General features: G+C 39.5%; 1 protein-coding gene across 3 annotated transcripts in view; it reads left to right on the forward strand.

Moving 5' to 3' along the window:
* The window catches only part of LOC116049010 (glucosidase 2 subunit beta-like), a 130,927-nt gene that overhangs the window by 84,667 nt on the left and 35,435 nt on the right, over positions 1–10,825 (forward strand). For 2 of the 3 annotated variants that reach the window (XM_035994063.1, XM_035994064.1), the window contains 2 exons: positions 3,949–4,018; positions 5,635–5,724. In XM_035994063.1, the coding sequence (XP_035849956.1) occupies positions 3,949–4,018; positions 5,635–5,724 (160 nt within the window). The remainder of the gene's footprint in view (positions 1–3,948; positions 4,019–5,634; positions 5,725–10,825) is intronic. The other variant, XM_035994065.1, reaches the window with a different exon arrangement.

A 10,825-nucleotide genomic window follows, 5' to 3' on the forward strand; every position in this document is an offset into this window, starting at 1 on the left:
AATATGCCATCACAGTTTCTCAGAAGCCAAGATGGCATCTTCAAATTGCTTGTTTTATTCTGTACTAAGAGTGTCCAGAACCCAAACATATTTAATTCACAGTGAAAAAAAGAATAAAGTAGCATATGCAAACATTTGTGGAGCTAAGATGTTTGACACTTCTTTTTGACAAATGCCTTAATCGTTTTTCCAGTCGTTTTTTGTTAATCGAGTAATTCTAGCCCTCATGCATGTTTACGATGTAAGCAGTGAGGCCTGAAGCATCTTAATAACTACTGAAACATCTGACTGTATATTAATAATCAATCATAGTATGTGTGTTCACTGGTGCTTGCCATTGTCAATATTGGTTTATACAATTTGATATAATGGCAGTTGTGCAGTAAATGGACCCATTCGTAATTTTAGTGAGTTCTAGCCCTGTTGCTGACACTTGTCCTTCAACCACTGTGAATAAAAAAAGAGAGTTGCAGGAGAGTGTAGGAGACTGAATACAAACTGAGTCAGTCACAGTGCTATGAATTGCACTGATAGTTCAAAACATGATGCTATTTCTGCCAGCTACTGTTATTCACTCAACCCTAATATAATCAGACACTCCAACACAACGATAATGCAGGGGATGAGAGTGACCTCCTCTCAACTCCCAGCAGTCTGTGCTACAGTTTCAGAATCATTTGTGAGGTTTGGATGGATAAAGAGAGAAACATAAAGAAATGGAAGCGTAAATCTGTTTATCTAATACATGTTTAATTTATATTCTTCGTATTTAAACACATTCTATTTAAGATTCAAATGCAAACATTCATTCTTTTTTTCTATAATGTAACACCTCCCCTATTACCTTTGTTGAATAGCTTCTTTAAGAAAAAAAAGGTGTAATTAGCACCTCAGGGCGGTCGTGTTTGATTCTAGCAGGTGGCTATTAATGCTATTGCCAGCCCTGTTGACAGTGTCTGAAAGGCATCTTGTTCGTTGTTACAATCTGCCATAAACATTTAATTACAGGAATCCTCAACCTATATTTTAGCCCTCCCTACTCTCCAGTCGGAACAAGTTAGCCAATTGAGGAGGGAAACTGAGAAAATGCAGCTGGAGAGAGGGAGGTGAGGGTGACAGGGAGACTCTGAGGAGTTTGTGCTGAAAATATTGAAGGAGAGGAGAATGTTGAAGTCAAAATGAAAAGAAAAAAGGGTTTGATAGATGGAGGTGAATAAAAAGAGCTTGAGAAGGAAAGTTATTAGGATCCAACGTAAGAAGCTTGAGCATACTGCCAGGCTTTATTTTAAAGAGCAGGTTTTACAGACAAACAAAGCAAATGCCTGATAGCCGACGTAATCTAGCTAAAGGTGTCTTCTGCTTGTGTAAGTGTGAGGTTCAAGGGTGGCCTCGCTGCATTGCCCTTGTTCTGTTAAGCACCGCCACAGCGCTCATTGCACCGACTCCCAGGCTTCTTTTCTTAGCCTGCAGAGAAATTGCCTTGCTTATTGATCTGTTCCATGTAAACAGAGCATCTCGGGTCTACGGCTCAAGGTATAGTATGCACAGGAGATTTCCGACAGAAGATGGCATATTTATTTTTGTACACAGCCTCTGTGATTTAAAAACCCTCTTGATAGCGTCTAGTGCTAAAAGCAAAGTACAGTAAACTTGTGGACGTGGAAAATGTCCTCCACTGGTTAATTTAGCTTCAACTTGAAATCATTGGTCCTACATTTTCCATATGAATATCCACTGAATGTAGAGAAAGTAGACTTTTCAGTGTAATAAAGTGCATTTCTTCCTATGCACGACATTAAATATTGTTAGGATCTGATTGTTGAAGTGAGCCATTATGTTGATTAGGTTTAAAAGACAGAGCATGAGCACATAAAGAAACAGGCCCAAGCTGTGATTTTGATGGCATTGCATCCATTGGCCATATGACCAGTAATCTAATCCTCTCCGTCATTAGACCATAAGAATGAGGTCTTTTTAGTATACTGTACATCGGCCTCAGGTTATATTGGCCTGACTGGTGCAGAGACCATTCTAGAGGCTTTACTCACCCTGTGTTCCCTGCTCTGGGTACTTCTGTACGCCTGGCTGCTCTTTCTGTCTTTTTTTCTCTCTCCTCAGCTACCCCTTTACCGTCACCACTCTCTCCATATACGACTGGGCTGCTGCAAGGGGTCAAATGTCACCTACTTGGGATTTTGTCATTTGCTTAGACTGATGATTGGTGTGTGTGTCTGTGAAAAAGAGAGAGATAAATATAGCAAGAGAGGGGATCAGAGTATGCAAGAGAGAACATTCTTGTGTGTGTGACTGTGATTTTCTGAAGGAGTTTAAGGGGGATCTTGGTGCTATAAAAATAGCCATTAACAGCATGAGAAATCACAGCTTGCCTCTTGGACACACCACATCTGTACACTGTTCAGCAAGAAATAGGTGCTGGGGGAATTGTGTGGGGGGTATCTTTATGGGCAACCAGCTGAGACCACATGCAAGGAACATGCTAATTGGTATTCAGACCTGGGCTGTGACAGCTTCCCACACAGTCCTTGCTGCGTACACATTCCTTTCTGTTGCCACGGCTCCGAGTTTCCTCGTAGACAGAGATGAGCCTGTCCACTTCCAGAAACTCCAGTAAATCCCAAGGTCTATCAGCACTAGAAAATTAAACTGGAGTAGGCACTTTTTTGTGCCAGCTTCTCTCTCCTCAAGTTTTCAGCCTCTTTGTTCATGTGTAATCCTCAACACGGTCAACACGTTTCACTATAAAATGGTTCTGTTTACTGTTGTATCAGCCTCTCTCTCCACAGCAGATAACCAGTGACTTAATCGGATGCCATGTGAAGAAGCATAGTTGTACACACAAGTGTAAGTTAGATGTACAATGGGATGAAATAGTAAAGGGGCAAACCCTCAAATTGACAAGGATGGAACCAGCAAATGTTTTGCCTCTTTGCTGATATGGGACTTAAATCTGCTCTATACTATTTCTATCAATTTCATTTGATTACATGGCAATATTAATATCAAAGGAGTTGCTTGTAGTTACGAACCCACAGTGAGTGTTTTAGCGACTTTCATCTCATTGTTTGGTTTTATGGCCCTGTTTTCCAGCAGCATCAGGAAGCTGTTTTCAGTTAAAAATCTTTGAAAAACTGCAACTACACATTACATTACCTGCCCAACACTAAATGACAGAGAGACAAAGTTAGCAACTAGCTAGTGATGACAGCGGAGCATTTAGCTTTGCAATAACATTATGTATATAAATAGCATTAGGTATATATGTGTCACCTCATCGTGTTTATTTATCTTGATTGTTATATTTTACTATTTAAATGTTCTAGTTTGTTATTTTATATATTTTACTATTTAAATGTTGTCTGTGATTTAACTGTTATATTGAGAGCTGCTAAACTGCATTTTGTTGTTGAAAACAATGACAATAAAGATCTATTCTATTCTAGCTTTAAAAAAGAGCCAGATATTTCCCTCAGGGGTCATTGAGCTATAAAGAGAGTGAATAATGTAAATTCATCAAGTGGCCAGAAGGTTTGCGGGTTGTACATATACTTACAGTTCCGTTATGTTTCATTGTCACATCACTTTCCACTAGTCTGACATCTTGTCATACTCAGAACATACTAGTGTGACAAAACAGAGACAAACATATCATCGCTGTGGCCACCTCTGCTGCTCTCACACTCCCTCTGAAATCTTTTCTCTCTCAGTCTCGGTTAACACAGTTGTCAGTGTAAAGAGGCTAATAAGCCTGCAGGCTTTTCGGCAGTTACCACATCTGGAAATAGCAGTTTTCTGTTTATATGCAGTCTCGCTCCTTTCCCAGTCCTAGATATAACAGCCTATATTAAGTGCCCACTGTTTGGCAACACGCAGCTGTTGAGATGCAACAACTCCACATTGTTAATTTGTGTGACCTTTTGTTTTGTCTAGCTGCAGAGTGGGAGGCTACCAATCTGAAGAAGGTAGAAGAAGCCTATGAGACAGTCAACATGGAAATAAGGTAAGGGAGGAATAAAGAAAAATAAGCACAGGTTAGCTTCCATTGTCACATTTTTGTGGCTAGATCCTCAACATTTTGCACTTTGTGTGGACGATGCATTAGTTTCTCAGATTGCTATTGTAAGCAGGGTGGCATGGTATGTAACCGGGCCTTAAAATAGACTCTATCCATCTGCACTGTAATGAATTTGCACTGTGTGATACCTAAGGCTAATTTTAATGAAGAAAAACAAACGCTATTGGTTGCCTACTGTACTCTGGTGGGTAGGCCTATTCCACTTTCCACCCAGAAAATCTGTCAGCCTCAAAACGCTATATAGAATTCTTTTTTAAATATTAGGACATTTAATTGTTTCTATATTGTTCTTTTCAGCCTCTAATTCCTTCCAAACATTATAGTAAAGAAAAAAACCTGAGCAGGTTTGGGTGAGAATTCCTGTGACATGCATTTGCTGCCTCTCAGATGTTTTCACAGAGCTCTGAGCCAGCCAGCAATAGCTGATAAGTAGCTACTGTGGTCATTAGGCCTGCAAACTGTTTATTACAATAGGCGGAGAGGAGATCCAACCACAGAGATGGCAGTTACTAAAAGGTCAAGAGTCCCCCTCCCCCCCCCTAAACAAATGCCTGCTTGATTCGAAAGAGGGAAAAGTAACTGGCATGACTTCAGTTGCTTTATTTCTTCATTGTCCACCTTGCTTCAGTTGCTCCTGGTCAAATTACTCACTATCATGTATGTGTGTTGGAGTATCCCCCATGTCCTTTATCAATATGCAGCGCTAGTGCATTTTTATCTTCATACCTTTTGGAACTAGCATTAAATTAATGTTTCTATCTTATTAGTCCACACCTTAAGCATACTGTAAAGGGTAATTTCTACAAAAATGTACTCTGTGCATAAATGTTATGACCCCTGCACTACAGAGAATCACATGCAGTTCAAATGCAAACAGTTGCAGTTAGCAACCTGCATTGCTTTTCTGACCTCGAATCATCCCCCTATGCCCCCCTACCACATCAACCTCAGGCGAAACAATCACCCTCTTTAAACATTTGTTAACCCCATTAGCAATTCTGGGTTATGAATATGGAAATAAGGGCCTGTGCACCATTAGAGATAGGGCTCAGTTCTCTTATTTGCGATTAGTGAAGAAAAGCAGACTAGCTTGGATAATTGGAGACACTGCATAGAAATAGGCCTTAAAGAGACACCTAATCAGCACAATAAGTCAGTCACTAAAAGCAGCAAAGAAAATAAAGCTACATTGTCAGCACAGTTAGGAGTCATCTAGAAGTTATTAAGGCAGCTTGTCAGGGACACAAATGACCTACATCCAAAACGTTCAATAACTCTTGTTTCACATATTGAAAGGAGCATTTGTGCAATGTTGTGTTGCAGATTTTGTACTAATACCATTACATAACTTATGTTTAGGCATATATTAAAACCTTTTTATAATACCTGAAGAACTTTACCAATAGTGTAATTTCAGATGTACCTGTTAATTGGCTAAAATTTAGCATGGTGTCAGATATCAGTAATAACTCAATTCCATTATTAAAAAATCCAGCTTAAAGTGTGCTTAACGTCTAATATATTCGTTTTGGTTTTCTCAGTGATCTCCGGAAGAAGCTTGCCATAGACTATGGAACAGATTGGGAGTTTCTGTTTTTGAACAGTCAGTGTTACAAGCTGAAAGTATATGAGTAAGTACTGATGGAATTTGTATTACTTTTTTTTATTTATATGCTTATTTTCGTCTGGCATTAATATGGAAACTAGTCCTAAAATGTGTGGTTGCATACAAAAATATGCTGTCATTATAACGTTTTATGAAAACACACTGACAGAAAAATAAATTTTTATGGTTTTGACAAATTTCTCATGAAATGATGAAGTTTGTATTAGTTATGTCGACTCAGTAATGGAAATCCCCGAAAATCATTACTTGTGCAATATCTGTGCACTGCAGATAGCCATAAAAACCACTGCTTAGAAAAGTAAAACAGTTTCAAAGAACCATCACAAAATCAATATATTAACCAGTGGCTGGATCTTATTTTGAGCAACTGTACTAAAACAAATTCTATCTGTAGCGAATGTGAACCATCTCAGTAAAGATCCACCATTTAAAGTTGATAATTTGTGAGCTCCAAGTCACCCTGGAGAAAGCCAAGCAGCTAAATCAACTAAATTTAATCAACAGAATGAGCTTCTTTTACTCTCTCCCGCTGCATCCCTATGGCCCCTGCTGGGGTAGAATCTGTTCTTCTCAGGATTGCTTGCCAGCTGGAGCTTTAGAAGTCTGTGGGTGGTTGCAGTTTTGAAAGAAAATTATCTGAGATCTGCACTGAAATCTGCACTGCAAATATATTTTTTAGACATCCTTGGAATCAGTGGTTTCCCATGCCCTTATACACCAGTGTGATTTGTTTGCTTAGTTTGCCATTTAGGAGGCAAAATCTGAAAAGGAAAGTTGCAGTTCTTGTACATAAGCCAGGAAAATCAAGCTTAGCCGTTTACTGTAGACAGTGTTAGATAACAATATTGCACATTGGTTGCAAGATGCTTTAATGGCATGATGTAGCGATGGAGAGCTGGCTCCTATGGTATTGATCGTCCTTTACTTCTGGAAATGCAAAAGGCTTGAAATGAAGAAATTCACAGGTTGAGACACAAGTGGAGGAAGGCTTTGAAAGAGTATGCCAGAGCAATCACAACAATAATGGATTATTATTATCATATATGTAGCCATCAGGTCCCTTTTACCGCCTCTCATTGTATAAAGATGTTTACGCTGCTAATATAAATCAGTCAGCTGGCCGTTGTGTGAAAATGGAAGGCATGACAGGTGTTCCAACATTAACTAAGGGGAATAATGTTAACTACAGTATGTTGTCTTAAAATACTGTTACCTTTCTTTCCCTGGCCTATTGGTATCATACAATCCATGTTATTTTTCATCCTTGAAATGACTGAAGAGCACAATATTCACTAGCGTTGACTCAGTTGAAGGTCCTTTGACCTACCAGCACCCTCTCAGCAATGTACCAGTTCCCCTCCCTGCCCCCCTTTATCCTCGCCGTTTGCCATCAACCATGATCCTGAAAAGACATGACATTGACAGACACATAAACCAACAGCTTTCTATAACACTCCATCCCATGCCCTCAAGTAGCGAACTAGCAGAGCTACAGTTCCTCTCCAATAATGGAACAGAATTGCACACTTTTCTCTCCAGCTTCTTGATCATCGGTTCATACCATCTTACACTTGCCCTCCCTGATGTTTAGATCTTTCACTTTTGATTAAATTGCTCTCTCTTTTTTTTTCTTGAGTTGCAGCCAGTATCGGAGAAAGTGCCTGGAGCCATAAAAGTTTGCTATACTGAAACGCTGTGTGTAATATAAATAATAGCTGTGCATGTTTGAATGAATAAATGCAATTCAGCTGCTGCTGGTGTGGCAAACAAAAGGTTTCAAATCCTACCAGTTAAGAATCATTTGATGACAATGACACGTGTGGAGCAACTCTTTTTTAGACAGCCCTAATGGAGCAAGGAAATAGAAAGAGCTGATTGCATTTTTAGGTGATTCACAGAAATGTATATACTGCAGGCCAAACATGTTAATGTAAAGTGTGTTTCATTTCTATCTGAGGAGCCAGCTCAGATTTCCGAAGGAAGGTTCTTTTCTCTGCACCGCTCTGTTGAGTTATTCCTTCAGTCTTGCTGCTGCCTTGCCTCCTGATGGTGTGAATCACTTCTGCAAACTGGGGCTTGAAGCCTTCTCCTGTTTGTCCAGGGAGAAAATATAATTACTTTGAATTCAAAGGGAGGAAAAAAAAACGGCCTTTTGTTGTTGAACACTTTCAAGTGGAATGATTAACGGCAAGATTAGAAGCTAAATGCTGTGTAGTAGCACACTCCACATTGCCTTTTCATCAGTTTCTCTAAAGACCATAAACAACATGAATAAAAGCTTAGAGAGGGAGCTTGTTCTTGGTGCATTATCATTTAATGGCTTTTATTCCTATACTTCAATTCACCTCTCAGAGTTTTTTATTTTTTATTTTTTTTATTTTTTACATTACATGACATTCGTGCTGTTGAAGCTCACCTCCAAACGTTCACCCATTTAAAATCCATGTATTTCCCCTGAAATGGTCTTTAGGGTGCTGGTGGGCACTTATCATGAGTCGGGAATTTAAAAGGCAAGCTTCTGCCAGTGAATCAGAAATAAGCTTGGCAATTCAGTCAACACAGCCTGGCACAGCATGAAGGGAGACACCCCATAATGAGTTCTCAGAGGCGGAGTCCCTACCTACAGCGGAGTCTAATATTCCTCCTGTGGATTTGTTGACACTCCTCAAAGCAACTTAAATCGAAGGGCCGTGATTTATGCAAGACTGTCAGGTCAGATTGACTCAGCCTCCGCTCTCATGTCATTAGAAAGTACAGCACTTCAGTGAGTCATGCCCGCCACTGTGGTTCATGCTTTGACAGAGATGAGAGAAGAATAACGCAGCACAAGTGACACTTCCAACTGTCTGTAGAACATCACATGGCCTTAACAGTGCACTAGCTTCTTTTAGGGAAGAAAGAGACACCATCCGGATAACCTGGAGGGAGCTGTTTGAAATTGTATTTAAACCAGAGCAAGGCAGATGATGTGGAGTCCTAGATGTGTCTGCTGACTGTCATGAGTGTAACATGGAAATGAAGAGCCATATATGTGGTAGATTTCATAACAGCTGTGCCATGAATACTATCTTGTAAGCTAGTTGCTGTCTGCCTGTTGATGGCAAGTATTTGTCAGAAATAAAAAAAAGAATACTGGTAATATTCTTAAGAGCATCTGCCATGTCCATTTTCCTAGAAATTAGAATAAATGATGAAACATTGTTAATGTGATTTAAGTCTTTTACAATAACCAGCTTCAACGTGAAGGCCTTTTGCTATTAGAAATTAATGTAATGCCAGAAAGCAAACCAGACTAAAGATAACTACAGACAAATGCATGCATGCGCACAAATGGATTGAAAATCTTGTTTGCCCCGGTTTATTGAGGGGACAGAAAGGCAGAGGGCCTGGTTAACCATAATTGGAATGTTGTTGAAATAAGTGGTTGTGCTGCAGTAGCTGTTTATGCAGGTCCATGCCTTAGAGCATGAGCACTTTGTCACACTCAGTAGCTTTCAAATTATGATAGATGTGGCACACACACTGTTGTTAAATTAAAGCATGAAATTTACCATTACTCTTAATGAGCTGCTCATGCAATTAATTAACTTCAAAAGGTCATGTTTGGTCATTTGTCAGTAACAGAAGGTGCAGAAAGATTGCATCCACCTGCTTTAAGATGTCCATGATTATTGTGAGCTGATGCCAATGTGTTAGTTTGTCTCTCAATGCTTTCTGACTTTTCATTCTGTGTGGCTGAAAGCCCCAAGCCCACTGGTTCCTACTGAAGACATAAATCATGAAAAAAACATATCACATAAGCGTACTTTCATTTTGTAAAACAGCCGTGCACTCATTCACTCAAACAGGTGTAAATAGTTTGTTGGGGAAGGCATTTAGCCACGGACTCAAAACAAACATGACAGCAATGAAGAAAAATTGGAGAAGACTTGGTCCACCTAATTTCTTCCGAGACACCATGTTGAAGAGCACAGTCAGTTTATCTTCCTGTTAAATCACTGCCTCCCTCACCCAATTGTGATTCAACAAAGCCTTTGGCTGTCAAGATGCTGGTCCTTCCTGTAAGCAACCGAAAGCACGTGGAGATTCTGCCCAGTCCACAGCAGGGGTGGCCATCTGAAGTAGCAGGAGTTTTCCGTTGGTTCAGTAGATGTGTGTGTGTGTGTGTGTGTGTGTGTGTGTGTGTGTGTGTGTGTGTGTGTGTGTGTGTGTGTGTGTGTGTGTGTGTGTCTGGTGGGTCATAAAATCATCACATCTCATCAGTCTTTGTTATGCTGCCAACCAGAGAAGTGGGCAGTGAGCAGAGTATCTGTGGGTTGGTTGTGTTGAAACAGTCTGGGTCAACCTTTCAGAGATTTTTTATCTATCCCATCTTGTCACCAGGACTTCCTGTTTCTAATTCAGATTGAGGTGATTTAGAGCCAATGTAATCATCTTTCCTTTTTTAGGACATTATTGTCCTACTTTGTTAGTACTGTACCAGCTCAAGTTAGATTTTTTGTTGCATAGGAATTACACTTTATTCAGAGAGTACATAACCCTCCAAAACACAAAACCTAGCTACCAAAACATCAGCTGCAATTATGCTTAATTTCTTCTGCATAGAGGAAACAAAAAAAAAACAACAGTGGTGTGATAATGTGTATCGGTGTCAGCTTGGCGAGTGGACGAGTGCCTGGGCCAGCTTGGACATAAGGTTTTCGTATTTGGTGCTTCTTGTTTGTATGCAATACAGATGACTTGTCTGATAACTAAACTGTGCAGTATGGCTTTTCTGTGGATATCTTACTGGAAAAACATACCCAATTGTTAATTTTAATTTGGAAAACTGTAGCCTACTGATAAATACCTATTAAAAATTAATTTATTTGTTCAGTGCAAGACAAAGTATGACTCACATTATATATATCATGAGAAATATTATGTGATGATGTTAATCTGTATCAGTTTGACATGGTCACCATAAATTCAGTATTTACAGCAAAGAATGAATAAGATTGTTTAAAGTAAATTAAGGTCACTGTCAAGTCACTGCTGACATCCCTGAAAGAAAATCGAAGGAATTTAATACAGGGCTTATCAGTAACACTCATTTTCCTTACTGT

The sequence above is a fragment of the Sander lucioperca genome, chromosome 17 (assembly GCF_008315115.2).
Source record: "Sander lucioperca isolate FBNREF2018 chromosome 17, SLUC_FBN_1.2, whole genome shotgun sequence".
Classification (NCBI taxonomy): domain Eukaryota; kingdom Metazoa; phylum Chordata; class Actinopteri; order Perciformes; family Percidae; genus Sander; species Sander lucioperca.